This window comes from Plasmodium gonderi (assembly GCF_002157705.1).
Source record: "Plasmodium gonderi DNA, contig: Chr07, whole genome shotgun sequence".
In the NCBI taxonomy this organism is placed as follows: Eukaryota; Apicomplexa; class Aconoidasida; order Haemosporida; family Plasmodiidae; genus Plasmodium; species Plasmodium gonderi.
In genome coordinates, this window is record NW_021628932.1 from 1,604,645 (window position 1) to 1,620,734 (window position 16,090).

The 16,090-nt window shown below is 22.3% G+C and overlaps 3 protein-coding genes across 3 annotated transcripts; 2 read left to right on the top strand and 1 right to left on the bottom strand.

The window, feature by feature from the left end:
• Window positions 1-604: 604 nt before the first annotated feature.
• On the top strand, window positions 605-3,757 carry PGO_073450 (variable surface protein; the record flags this gene model as incomplete). Its single annotated transcript, XM_028687218.1, has 5 exons — window positions 605-646; window positions 797-1,615; window positions 1,740-2,495; window positions 2,636-3,469; window positions 3,593-3,757. The coding sequence occupies 5 exons, from the start codon at window positions 605-607 to the stop codon at window positions 3,755-3,757; spliced, it is 2,616 nt and encodes an 871-aa protein (XP_028543019.1).
• A 2,632-nt stretch (window positions 3,758-6,389) lies between these two features.
• Window positions 6,390-8,664, top strand: PGO_073460 (variable surface protein; the record flags this gene model as incomplete). The annotated part of the gene is made up of 4 exons (XM_028687219.1): window positions 6,390-6,416; window positions 6,576-7,304; window positions 7,483-8,352; window positions 8,485-8,664. 4 exons carry the CDS (start codon window positions 6,390-6,392, stop codon window positions 8,662-8,664), a joined length of 1,806 nt encoding a protein of 601 aa, XP_028543020.1.
• Window positions 8,665-11,130: 2,466 nt separating this feature from the next.
• Window positions 11,131-12,349, bottom strand: PGO_073470 (variable surface protein; the record flags this gene model as incomplete). The annotated part of the gene is made up of 3 exons (XM_028687220.1): window positions 11,131-11,295; window positions 11,423-12,271; window positions 12,335-12,349. The coding sequence occupies 3 exons, from the start codon at window positions 12,347-12,349 to the stop codon at window positions 11,131-11,133; spliced, it is 1,029 nt and encodes a 342-aa protein (XP_028543021.1).
• Between the last annotated feature and the right edge of the window lie 3,741 nt (window positions 12,350-16,090).

Sequence of the window (16,090 nt, forward strand, 5' to 3'; positions counted from 1 at the left end):
TATTATATAATAATATAACATTATAACGCAATGTTCTTTAATAATGTGTATAAAATGGTTGTTTGTTGACCTTATATTCTGATGTAGAAAAAATAAAATATATTTAAAGATATATATTTATAAATACTTAAAAATAAATTACACAAATCCTGTAAAGTATTAATAAATTAATTAGACCCAATTAATTCCAATAAAAAATATACAAAACATTCGTACATATATAACCAAAATAGTGGGATAAAAACAATTCTATATTTTATGCTCAAGTATATATGAAAATACTTTTTTATTTATATAACAAATTAACACTATTATTTTGTACATGCTAAAAGAGTGTATATTTTATCTTATAATATAATGTTAAACAATTTATATTATATGCCTTTTCGTTTTACGCTATTTTTAAATGAATATCATTAATTTGTCTAATTTTAAAAGTATCATTTTATTTATCTAATGTTAATAATTTAAAAAAAAAATTATTACTGTTGCTTCATTCATTTTCACATTATAATTATGAAGAAAAAAACATGTAACACGTGTCAAAATACTATCCACTTATTTTCCATACAAAATGATATATATTTTAAGATAGGTTAAATTAATGCTCTTTAATTTACACATCAAATTTCAATGGAAGAGAACAGTGAATTTAGTCAAGTATGTTATTATTATTGTTTATAATTTTGTATCAATTGATTTAAATGTCTTATTTAGTTAGAGATTCTTCAAAATCTTATTTTTTTTAAATAAGTATTGATTAATTTATATGTTTGTTTTGTCTTGCAATTTTTAGGGTTCACTTTTGAATGAATGGTCTATAGAAGATTTTGCTAGAGCATTATACAATGGTGACATTAATAATTACAAGTCGCTGCACGATGAAGTTCTACAATATTTTAGTGGTTATAATGAAACTAATATCGATTATAATTTTTCAAACGAAATAGAATTATTAGAACAATTAGAAGAAAGAGATGACCATAGCAGTGTTGACAATATGTGTAGAAAATTAAATAATTGGTTATATGTTATGAAAAAAGAAAATGCTTATGTTTTTATGGCAGCAAAGCGCATACTGGTTTTATTAGGACGTGTTACAAATGATATTACAGATAAGTATCATTGTAGCTTTGATTGGTTTACAAATGAAGAAGAATTTGAGAATTTAATAAAATTATATAATTTTAATGAGCATATTGATTCTACTAAAGATAAAATTAACGAAACAATCACTGAAAAGTATAATTATTTCTGCCACTATGTACGTAGTTGTATTGAAACATATAATAAATATAAAAAAAGTCATTGTAATGGAAGTAATAAAAATCAGAGTACACTTTGCAGCGAATTAAAAAATTTTGAGGAAAATTACAAAACTTATATATTAAAGTCAGATGAATTAAAAGAAAAATTTCCACCTTTAGAATCAGTTACGCATGGTTCTCAAGTAAATTGTGCATCAACTAGGGAACGTGATTATAATAAGAAAATTACATTAACAAAATATAAAAATGTTGGGTGTTATTTGAAGAGTACGCTACATAATAATGGTGATATTCCTCTGAGTCCTGATGGAGAAGGAACAGACATTAGAGTAATAGTTTTTGAAAGTGTTTATGAATAAAATTTTTTTTTTTTAAAATAGTTTTGTCTAATGTAGAATAATTAAAAAAAAATAAAAATAATTTTCTTTTTTTTTAATTATATTATTATTCGTTCTTATATTTTTTTTATAGTATCACGTGTTCGATAATTTATACATATATAAAAAGAATGAGAGTTCGTCTAAGCATACCCCTGGTATGAGGGCATTTACTCAAATTTGCAACAATGCTAAAACTTTCATTAGTAACTGGGACGATGATTCAAGAAATCTTTGTGAACATTTTATATTATTTTTTATGGCATTACGTACTGACATGTTTGGAACTGGAAATATTGGTTGTAATTATGGTGAGTTCTTAAATTTTTGGTTAAGTAAAAAATTAAGAGGAATGACTAAACCTGATGAATTTAGGGAACAGTTTTATGAATATATGAATAGTAATAGAGGAAAATTTGATGAAGATGATATATTAAGTGGTATACTAAATGATATTTCTTTGGAAGATTTAAATAAATTAGATGTATTATATAATTTGTATGATAATTACAATAAAATTGAACACGAAATAATCGATGAGAGACAAAGGAAAACACAATGCCGGGAATATGGAAATAAATGCGTTGAAATATTAAGAAAAGCTATAAATCAATATGATGAAGAAGACAAAAATAAAGAATTTTTTAATGCATTAAAAGAATTTAGCCATTTATACTCAAATGGTATATATAATTCCGAATCGTGTAAATATGTGAAGTTGCCGCAACTACCAAAATTCAAATCATTCGCTTCGACGAATCAGGGAATTACCCATGATGGAGAAGCTAAATCTTGTGAAAATATGTTGAAGAGTCTAGAAGCTATAGATCATGAAAAAATAGATAAATTTGTATGTTATAAATAAAATTTAAAAAAAAATTAATAATTCCACATATAAATGACAAAAATTATATTTAAAACACTAATAAATTTCTTTTCATGTGAACAATTTATTATTTACATGTCTTAATATTTGTGTTTAATTTACAGCATAACATTTTAAAATCCTTCAATGTATTAGATAAATATGAGAAATTTAATAGTGTGGAATATTCAGATTACAAAAAATACTGTAAAGATATTTGTAATTTAGAGGCACATTTTCCTGGTGTGAGAGAACTTTGCGCGAAGGTTTCAAAGAATTTAGAAGATATAGCTTTAGAAAGTAAGAAAGATGAACGAAATGAATATTGTGAAAACTTTTACTATTGGTTATCTGACAACATATGGAATTTATTCAGGAAAAATTTAGAATATATTGAGAAAAAGCCTGATGTTCTTAAATTTCTAAAAGTAGTTTACGATATTATATATAGGTTAAATATCACCGAGTGTTTGTTTCATTATAATCCCTATGAGCGTAAAGAAGTATTAAAAGAAAAAAAACATTTGTATTATTATTTTAGATATTATAATACAATTAAAGGTTTTATTGACAGCAATAACGAAGTAGAAAATAAAGAAGACTACTGTAAGTACATTAATTACATAATAGATCTTTATGAAAAACATTTACCAAAGTGCTGCTCCTGTTTTTCTGGTATTGAAAATTGTTCTGAGTATTGTAAAGAATACTTTAAGTGCAGTAAAGATTATTATCCTGGCGACCTAATTTCCTTGTTGCGTTGTGAATATGAAGAACCCGTTAAAAACGTAGAAGAATTATTTAAACATGTAACAGTAAGCAGAAATGATCTTATATTGGTATCTAAAGAATTAGCAAGTCCATCTGTAAAATTAGAACATAAAGATCCCTTTTACAGCATTGTGTTATTTGTTTTTAGCGTACTCGGAATTTTCTTCGCGTTTTTTGTGTTTTACAAAGTAAGAATTCAATCACAAATTTTGGTAAATGTATATATATAAGGATAATTCATTTTTCTTATAAATTTTTAACTGTGAATTAAATATATCAAGTCCGTTTTACTTTTATCATTATTTTTTTAGTTTACACCATTTGGAACTTGGTTGCACAAAAATAAAATAAGGGAAAAAAATATTAGATATAACATGCAGGAAGAATATATGGAGAGATTATCAGAAAGAAGACGAGAATCCGATAATTTTAAATCAAAAAGCAAACGAATACAAATAGCTTATCAGAACAATTAAACCAATTTTACATATTCGATTTAGAAATACATAGTGTTTCATAAAAATTGCATTAAGATGGATATAGTAAAAACTTTTCTGCTACTCTGATTGGCGACAAGATAAACAAAGAATGAAATATACAACTTTAATAATGATTAAATTGATAAATGCATAGTTACACAAATATAGGTTGTAAAATTATTAAAATGAATATTATTTAACAGCAGAAAAATTCTTTCTAATCGTTTATAGCAAAAATAAGTTTTAAAAAATTAAGCCTTATAACGACTGTCCAAATCATACTTAAGGAAACATTAGATATATAACAAGAATATGTGGAAACAATATACAAGTTACTTATTTGTAACCCCAATTTTTTTTAATTATTTTAAAGTAAAATTAAATATATATACTAATCTATCGACGCACGGCAACGGATTTAACCCTTTATATGCTTAAAAGTAGTTGAAAAGTTTTGAAATGACATATACAAAGGTTTTATAAAATATTTATATATAACAATGAAACATGAAACATATTACTAGTTTTAGAAAAGATACAGTTCGTCCATAAGAATATATATTAGTATATTAAATTGGTTTATTATTTGTTTTTCAGCAAACATATTTATATTTTTTTTTAAGTGTACAATTATCTAATTTGATTTTTATGCTAAATATTTTATTAAATAATTCACACATTTTTTTTTGTAAAATTTTGTTTTTATTTTTATTTCACTTAAAGAATGTTTTTAATAAAAATTCATTATTTATTTTTGTTAAGAAACTGCACTAGTTCATAGCTTTATATAACACATTTTATGAACTAATGTAATGAAATGCGAATTCGTAACCACAACTATTTTTAAACACTTTTATTAATTCCATATTATTATGCCGTTATCGATATTGTTTCATCTCTCATTTTTCACGTAAGTAAAAAATGTTATAAAAATCAAAATATAAAATAAATTAAACATTTAATTATCAGTAATAAATAAAAATAAAGCGTTCTCTAATTTATTACAATAACTCATTTCCTTTTTGGCCATCTGACGAGACATGCGGAACTCGTGAAATTATTAATAAAAAAAGTTATTTTTGCTTTACTAATAGGTTAAACAATATACATGTCATAGTTATACCAATCCTGTAGAACGTTTGAAAAGATATACTTTTCGAGGAAGCTATTGAAAAGAAAAAATGTTTCACAAAATTTTCGCAATTAATTAAAAAAAATATATTTTGTAGTAAGGATGTTAATTCACATTGATTCAATGGATTGCATATGAACATTTAAATAAGCATTAAATACTTTCACAGGTTAATACCATTACAACATTTTTATTTTGAATATAGAATACTTAATGATATCGTGTGTTCCTATGAATATTATAGTAAAAATGTGTCCTCAAAAGATGCAAAGAATATTCATTCTTATATTGTTATTTAAGAAGAACCCCTTTTAATGCATTTTTTTAAGAGGATTCTAAAAATAAAGTACATCCAAAAAGGGAAAATTAAAATAGGAACATATATGACAATACTGTGATAGGTAGTTACTTATATTTTCCACAATAATATAGCAAAACAGTTAATACATTTTTTTTTATTATGATTGTACCCTAAAATGTTTTTATAGATTATATCAATTGTTTTAACTTTCATGAAGCTAAAAGTACAGCAAATATATATTTTCTTTTGTTTTACCTTTCTAACGCGTTATAATTTAAAAAATAAAATTTTTTTTTTACATATAAGTGTGTACATTTTTGGATAGTTATGTTTATCAACATTGTTACAGAAAAATTTGTATATAATATGACACACAATTTCACTGTAATATAAAATAAAGTGTGAGCTACCTTTTTTTTTTTTTCTAAATGTTTAGGAAAAAAGGAAAACAATATGCATTAGTAATATGTGGCTAATTTTTCCATAAATGCATAACAAATTAAAAAGGTGCTCATTTTTTAATATATATTATTTGTCTTGAGAAAATGCTTTATTTTTTAAGTATTTTATTTAACATTTCATAGTATTCCTTTTTGATATACATATTCATGTATATATAATTATATTCTTATAATGCCAACTCGTTTTATGATTTTAGATATATTTTGCAACAATGTAAAAGTCAAAAAGGACATCTATGTAGTAATTGTTTTGATATAAACTTATATATAAAAGGAAGTTTACTGATTAACAGAAATAGGAAAATACTGTAATATTTACGTTTATATATAAACCACAGAACAAATTCACTAGACATATCGCAAAAGCCATCATGTGAAAAATAGTACTATGTGTATGCTCAATTAATGAACAGATATCTTTGTTATGTAACGTACCAATAATATTATATAGTTATTTGCGTAGATGTAATGATCATATATTATTTAGTTAATGAGAAGGCTATGTTTAGGACTACATAAGATATCTCAATTTTTTTTTTTAATTTATTGTTCTATATAATATTAGTAAAATCCATTAAATTTATAAGCAGTCTTCCTATATAAAAATTGTCTTTTTATGTTCTTATTCTTATTTTATAGATAATTATTTGATCTTATAAGTATTACAATAAATTGTATAGTATTATTTAAGGAATACAAAGAACATTATAAATTCTATTATATCATTTCATTAATATGGATGATCAACAAATTCATGAAATTGTTAAATTATTGAACAAGGATGTAATTTTCTACATTTTATTATTATTATTATTCATAAATACTTATTTTAATATATCCTGTGTCTATAAAAAAATATATATTTTTTAAAAAATTATGTCCTTGTAATAGTATTAAAAGTGCTCTTATTTTTATTTATAGCATATTTATACAGAACCATTGAATGCGCATTTGTTTTATTATTTGTTAGATGATGGATCGAGTTTCGATAATAATTGCGACAAATGTAAAGCATCAAATGATCCAAAAAGCATTAAGATTTGCTGCGTTTTTTATAGTATGCTAAATGAATGGGATGCAATTTTAGATGATTTAAAATTAGACAAGGAAAAATGTTGCAATTATTTGATATATTGGCTATATGGTAAATTAAGTGAAAATAAGTTCAGTGCTATAACAATTCATGATCTTTATGACACATTTAAGAAACTTTTTACAAAAAAGTGTTCTAAGGGTGCGGAAAACGATCTTTATAAAATTTTTGTAAAATCATATGATATGAGTGTGTTAAAAAATAAGAAACACTTATATGACTTTATAGAACATTTTAGCAGCATAAAAGAATTATTAGATAAAGTTGAAAATGGTGAAAAAAAAAAAAGAGTTTGTGAGTATTTAAAATATATTATAAGTTTATACCAAAAAGTTGAAATGCAAAATGGTAGAAAAGAGTACTGTCCAGAATTAATTATTTTTGAAGAAAAATTTAAGGATAAAGGTGAGTTAGATTTAATAAATAGTAAATGTAATACTACTTTGAATTTAATAATCAACGAAAAAAATACAACATTTTGTGCAGAACAAGATCATGAAACAACAAGCGTACGTGGACACAAGATTGAGACAACTTTTCGTAAAAAAAAATTCACTGTATGTGGACTTTTAAGTGAATATATGAAAAAATAAAGAGATGTCCTTAATAATTTTCTTTATTTATAGATACATGCTTGTAATTTTAATAACTAATTTGTAAAAATATAAAATTTTATTATTTATATTTATCATATATCTGTTATCTTTTTTTTTTTTTTTATGGATTAAATTTTAGGACAACACTTTAAAAGATGTCCCTTTTTATAATTTATACCATGAATACAACAAGAATGAGAACACGGAGAAGTATAAAGAGTATTGTGAGAATATATATAACCTATATGGAAGTAACAATGAAGTATGTAACCTGTGTGAAAAACTTTCAAGAAACCTAATATATGTGTCTAATTTAGAAAATGAAGAAAAACATAATATTGGGTGTTCTTATTTTATTCATTGGGTATATGAACAAGTGTTGAGCATAGAAAATATTAAAGCAAATTATGAAAAAGATAATCCTGTAATCATTGAACTTTATAAGGTAGTAAACAACATTAACATGAGAGAATTTACTTACAAACCTTGCTATGTGTTTTTTGATTATACATTAGATGAATGGAAGGAATGGAAAATTCTTCATGATTATTTTATGAATTATGATTGTACTATTGGAAAAAAGGATGAACCGATTATGGACAAGTGTAAAATAAAATGTGAAGATTTATTCAATATTAATGAGCTTTATGGAAAATATATAAATGAGAGTTGTACTTATTTTAGCAATAAAGGATATATTAACGAGAGACCAGAATATTTTATGTGTGATGAAAAGTATAATCCATATAATCTCTATTTACATTTGAACTGCAATAACGAAAATTCTGATAATAATTTTAAAAAAGTAGATTTACCTGAACCCATTGATTACTATTCTAAATATATAACGGAGAAATCAGAAAAGGAATATTTGTTATATAAAAATTTTTATAAATCTAGAAATACAACGATATTAGGTGATATTTCAGAATATGACCCATTCTACCCTATTACATTGTCTGCTTTTGTCCTATTAGGAATGTCATTATTTTTTTTCATATTTTACAAAGTAAATTCAATATCATATTAAATGATAATTATTATATATTCCCATTTATTATTTATTTTATATAAAAAATGATAATTGCAAAATAATTTAATTATATACTTGTGAATAAAAAATATTTTATTTTTAAAACAGTTCACTCCATTTAGAACCTGGATACACAGGAAGAAAAGGAGTAATAAAAAGGTTTATTATAATCATAACCTAAAATATAAAAAAGAGATGTTAGATCAAAGATCAAGATCGAAACAGATAAATTCCCAAAGGAGAAGAGTTAACATAGCTTACCAACATAGTGGAGATATATTTCGCTAACAATACTTGATAAAGGGGAAATGATGATAAAAAACTTATAAATAGCTAATAATATGCAATAACTTTATATAAACTAAAAGGAAAAAAATTAGGGTGATTATAAACATGATGGCTCTAAATGGAGATAGTGAAAGAGAAAATTAAGAAGTAAATAAATGCTTGAGTTACGAATTGTGATATAAATAAAAAAACATATTTTAAAATAAATTGAGGAAAAAATATTATCATACATTCATAAAGTTTTATTCATTTCATGAAAATATATATTAAGACGTTACAAATTTTTCGTCGAATATAACAATGAAGGGAAAAAGTTAATAGTATTAAATATAGATAAAAAGCGTCATGTAATACACCATATTTATTATACCATTTCTTCATATGCAATTAAAATAATAGTTGGAAAAGAATATTCTAATACATCCATTTAAATAAGACATAAACGATATGCGTAAATTAATCAGTGAAAAAAGATTCTTTCAAATGATTGATATGTTTTTGTATTTTAGAATTTACATTATAGATATAATAATTTTTTTGTATTTTTAAAAATTTATTAATGTTTTAACGTTGTTTGTCTAGTTATATATACACATATAATTCATCAATTATCTGTTGTTATGTAATGCTTTATAAATAGCAACAACTATTTGATAAAAATTATTTCTGTTAACTATTACATTTTTAATGTAATAAAAACAAATTAAAGCATTTTAATTGTTTTTGTTGTATCCTTAAGAGTATATGTGTAATCATATATTATCATTAGCTCCAAATGAGGATAAATTTTGTATTCTTATAAATATTTCATGAGAAAATGATAAAATTATTATTATATTTTAGATTCATGATTTAATAATTTTGCATATATCAAATATGTTCTTATTTCTTATATGTATATTTAATATAAAATAGCTTTAAAAACGGAATACCGCATGTGGTGGTCATACTAATAAAAAGCTTGAGTTACATTGCATTCTTATTTTTGCATGAATTCGTATTTTTACATGAATCCATATCTTGAGATGCATGCTTATATTATTTTTTAAATAAGTGATGTTTTAAAATTTATACTTTTGATTTAATTAGAAGGCATACTAGATATATGCAAATATAATAAATAAAATACAAATATTAAACAGAACCTGTTATAGCAAAGATGCGAAAATAAATATCTATTCATTAAACAAAAGAATAAAAATATAATATTAATGTATCACTGTGAATAGCTGATCATAAATTTTATTTTGTTATCTTTTACAGTGGACGATATAAAGCACGATATCCACTCATTAAGGGTTCATGGTTCTGTGATTACTCCGCAACATAATTTTGTGATTTAGTCATTTATAAATATGCATTAGATAATTCAATTTATTTTTCAATGTATTTTTATCTACATTTTTCAATTATGCATTACATAGAAAGAAATTTTTGCATAAATTTCATTAGCACTATTTCTATATAATTTTGTGCTTGTTATAGAAATACATATATATTAAGACGTGTATTTGTCGTAACAATAAGATTTTGCTGCAGTACAACATAATATGTGGTATAAATATATTCCTTATATAATAAATTTTTTATTCATATATTTTATTATGTAGCAGAAAATAATTTTTAATATATCTATAATATTTTTCTTATATGAAAATGGTGTATGACATAAGAAGACATGTTTAACCATTTCTTTTTGTAAAATGTTATTTAGTTAAAAGCATTATATATATAATGTTTTACATTCGAACAATAGGAATTTTTTTATTTATTTGTTCAGTAATGTAAATAATTATATAAATAATTTTATATATACTAATTGAATAATATATTTCTGAATGCATAATATATATGTAACCTTTTTGTCCTTACATTTTTCAATATTTAAATTTCTAACATATTATATCAACTACGCTGTTCTATATATAATTCCAATAGAATGAATAAAATAAATTACAATTTTTTCTGATTTATCTGCATGATTATTCTCTATTGATATATTCTAAATCTTCATATGGTACATTTACTTTATGCCATATTTGAAATGAAACATTGCATCATATTTTGCTATTAAAACGTAGATTATTATATTTTATGTTAAGGAAAAATATTAATATCATGTTACTTATAAAAAAATATGAACACTTCATTTATGCATGTTTTCGTCTTATTCATCGAATATATGGATTTCTCATACAGTAATTTGTTCTGTAATTTTTTACCCATAATATTGATATTTGTTGCGTTTGGTGCTTCTAGTAGAAATCAAAAAATTTATAACTATTCCTGCAATATTATATTGATAAAAGGCATTCTGTTTGATGTATTTTGTATAAAATTACGTCGAACATGTATTTGAATTTTTATTATATATATTAGAATGTTTCTCTAACGAAAATCTCTTTATATAAATTAATAATATTTTAATAAGAAAATAATAGCGCTTACAATTTTGGAATGGATTGTTCATACAGGATGATAACCAATTTCATGGCTTTTCATTTGATGATTATTATTACCCATTTCGTAAATATTTTCTAAATAATCCTTATAATCTTCTCCATACAAAAAACTTCTAACTTGGTTTCTCTTCTGATATAGAGAATCCAACCATACCTTTGCTGGGGTAAACTAATCGAAGTAATATATATAATAAAAAAAATATGTATATTTATATGTTAATTGTCTATGTATAGTAGAGATGTTTTAGGACTAAATGTTTTGGATGTTTTTATTTTTTTATGAAATTATTATTTACTTTATATAAAATAAATGAAATTATTGGAATTAATAAAAGTGGAATAACAACAGAAGAAACATTGAAAGGCTTATCTGATGCCTGGACTGCTTCTGTAGTTAAAAGTATTGATGGTTCTTGTAATTCCGATTTTCCTTTTGCGCGATGTCCCAATGCTTCTTCTGATTCTTTAGGAGAACTCATTGTTTCTACATTTCTACTTGAAACAGGTGCTTCTTCTATTACCTTTAAACATTGTGAAGGTGATAACTTTTTTTCTCTATGAACCTTACCAAAATATTGTAATACCTTCTCCCTTGTAATATCATCCGCAGTTTCGGTACCCTTTAAGGTGTTATATATGTTATCAATTTCCACCAAGTAATCTTTAAACTTTTTCGTACATGCATAATTTTTACTTACTAGGTGTAAAAGAATACTTTCATAATTTATAGCATGGTCATAAATTTTTTTATAACGAGTGAAATTATCCATATTTCCTAAATCTGAACGTATATCACAATGAATAGTTTGAGAATAATTATTCCAAATATTACGTAACTCATTAATAACTTTGCTGGCGTTGGTTTCACTATTTACTTTAAGCATGTTATATATTTGTTCATACATCCATATATTCACTATTGTACATTTATCAATATCAATTGTCCCTGTAAATGACAACACATTAAATTTTTTTAAAATACCTGTAATTTTCATGCAAAAGTCCATAAAATTGTAGTATTTCTTCCCTAAATTTATGTGCAAAACTTCACATTTTATTTCATCGGCATCATCAAATGATTTGTAAGCATTCCCATTTAATCTTCTATAATTATAAGAAGAAGACAGCCAGATTAATTCGTCACTCTAAGAATTAGAAGGAATAAATAAAATAATAAGGGCTGTGTTGTTCTTGAGTATTTATATAACTTTATTTGTACTCATTTTTTTTTAATGAAAAAAAATATATACAAATTCCTAATTTAATAAAGTGTTATTTACTATATCTGCCATTATTGATAATTCTTTATTTGTTTGTATAAATGTGCTTGATGAGGATATGCTATTTGTTTTTACATGTTATTTTATGTGTAAAAATAACACTATTGGTGATATATATGTAAGGAATTATTTTAAATCCATTAAAAAAAAAATACTTTTCGATTATATATTAAATTAAAAATTGCATTCCACCTTTCATGCTAAAATGTGAAAATAGTGTATAATTAGAAAAAGATATATTACTTATTATTATATAAAATTTAGTATTTATAAAAAGGTAAGAAATTTAATATTATATATATTTCATCATTTTTATCAAATATTAAAAAGAAAATATTAACATTCATTAATACACTTGTATTTACATATTTAAACTTTTTAATTAATATTATTTGGAAGACTCCATGAGCCTAAGTATACTCTTTCATCCTATTGCTTATTTTATACTATTAATAAAATATTAATTATTTTACACAGGTAACTACATTGTATATGTCTTGATTTTTCATATATTTAAAAAAAAAATATAAATTAGTATTCACAATAAATATAAGTTGAAAAGCAAAAACAATTTTATTCATCATAAAATGAATAAAATATTTTTATTATTAAAAGATATTATGTAAAGAATAAATAATAGAAAATGAACATTTTTTTTTCTGCAATGCACTAATAAGAAACAAGACGTCACATAAGTTTTTATTTTTATTGGAAATATAAAATATAATTGTTATTTTATTCGTATTATATTTAAAAAATATCTCTACTCTATAACCTTATTCTATATAGATCTACATGTACAAATGCTTTTATATAACTCTTTTACCTTTTCTTTACATGTATGATAATGTGCATATGCATAACTAATTAATAAAGGTATAATACCTTTGGTTGCTATAATGATATATATTTTAATGTTAATCTGTGGTGAAACGGAACATATATTTATATATTTAATAGCTCAAGAAAAAAAAATTATTTTATTTTTCACAAATTGGAAAATTTAATATAGTAATAAGAATTAACAATATAAGTAACAATATGTATGTGCTAAAAATAAAAATTTTAAAGAAAAAATTATACAAATTAATGAAAATTGTGAAATAGTTTCAAATTAGTTGTTGCATTATGTTAAGTTCCTCATTTTTTAAATTTACATTTTATGCATGCTAATTATTACATAATTTACAAAAAAAATATTTTACACTGGTTGCTATTTATGAAATTAAATTTACTAATATAAACAATACGTTCACAATAATTCTATTCAAAATAAATATATATATATGTAAATATATTCTGCATGTTTTTTTCCATATTCTATTATATATTATTTTTTTATATTGATATTGTATATACTATCCAATCTCCCTGATATTGCAACTAGTTACAGATAATGAACAAATTTAATTGCATATTTTAATAAATACAATTCATTTACATATCCATAAGAATTTATATTATAATATATTAGTCAAATATTCAAGTACGTCAAAAAATATGTATTTTTCTTCATTTAAATATTTAGAATAACTATATCCCTATGGTGCTAAAAATCTATGCAATTTTATTTTTATAGTTTTCCATCATTATAATATTGAACGTGTTAATATTTATAGAATAATTTATTTTTGACAGATTATTTATATTCATTTACAATAGGCATGTTAAGTATTTTCATATTAACGTTTTTATATCGTGGATGAAGTGTATCCTAAAGTATATATAAAAATAAGCATATTATAATTGCAAGAATATTTTTTATTTCTGACCTATATATATTTCCGTTAATAGTAAAAATATTAATTTAATATGTAATAATCTTTTTAATTTATTTATTATTTACATATTTTTATATCTTTGCAGTAAAAATTATTGCCTTTTAAGCTTAGCTATAAATATGTTTTTTTTTTGCATGATAATTAAGAAATATGGAAAATATTTTCAATATGTATGAATAAAAGAAGAGAGATAGCATATAATTTTAACGTAAGTAAATATTTCAGTGCATTAAAAGAATATATATTTTTTGCACCTTATATTTACACAATTATTATATAATAATTTTAATTATATTAAACAATTTTGTTATTACACTTATCAATAAAAACCGAAAAGATATGTAGTACAATAATTACATATATACACCTTATCAACTATAGGGATTATGAAAACATAAAAATTTATCTTATTTTTGGAGAACCATTAGAATATTAATATATATATGCATATATCCATTTAACCTAATCATATGTAACTGTAGATAGAAAATAACATCTTACAGTGTTACGGCAATTAAAAAAATGAAAGAAGAAAAATTCAAAATTATAAGTATAAAACAAATATATCTATGCATAAGTACAAAACACATTTGAAGTTTTATGTTAATATAAGCATGATCAAAATTTTATATTGAGTAATATACCATTAATTTATTGTGCTCAGAATAATAATTAATATATGTCAATTTTCCATTTTACTATATTAAATTTAATCTAATAATGAACTATATTGTTATGGAATTGTTGTATATATTTTATAGCATGCTCATAGTACCAGGTAAAATCTGAATAATATTAACTAAACATTTCGTAATAATAATATTATTCCTAAGCTATCTAATTGCTACTACTATTTATGCTGAACTTACACTAAAATAAATTAAAGGAAAATTGAAATATAAATCCTATATTTCTTTGAATTATTATTAAAAGGAATCCTATAAATATTCTATATAGAACATATGTTACATACTATAGGCTTATTACGCTTTAGTTATCTTCAAATATTAAGATCAGAATTAAATATATATTGGAAAAAATGAATAATTATAAAATGAATTAATTCATATGATAAAATGTAATTTTTTTTAATTTTTATTCATTTCTTATGATAAAAATGTAAAATATGCATTAAATATTTTATTCATCCATTGTTATTAGTCATTATTGGAGTAATAATATGCACATATTAAATCAAGTATACAGTAAACATGAATTTATAGGATGAACTAATTCAAATATATTTTTAAAATTTTTCCCATTTTATTTATGTTAATACTTTTTTTGTTAGTATATTGGATGAATTTTTTTAACATTTATTTTTTTAAAAAGTGATAAATATTAAATATAGTTATAAATCGAATAAGGGCCTAGTCTTTACTATCGTTATATGTATATATCAATGATTACAATTAATATTCACATAATTTGTGATATGTATACAATAATTTCTTTTTCACATTTAACAGATTATTGTTGTGTTTTTACATTACTACTATAGTATATCACTTTTTTTTTTTTTTTTTAATAATATACACTATTTCTCGAAATAAAGCATGTCGCTGAAAAATGTTCATTAAATTCTTATTAAATAAGAAATTTGCACATTTATCTCATACAAATTTATGTGTCCTTTTGAAATTTTTTAATATTTGTTGTATGAGCAACGCTTTAACTAAAAATTTAATAATTTATATAGTAAACATTTTTGGCTACTGTTGTAAAGGTAAGAAAAAAAATTTTTTGTGAAAATGAAAATTTTTAGAAGTAAAAAAATTAAAAATATAATTAATTACATCCTACAGCAAAGTATTATAACATATTGTAAATGTATTCTTAATTATGAAGATCTAAAACATTTTTAATAAATAACATTATGACAGTTCAAAATAAAACAAAAAAC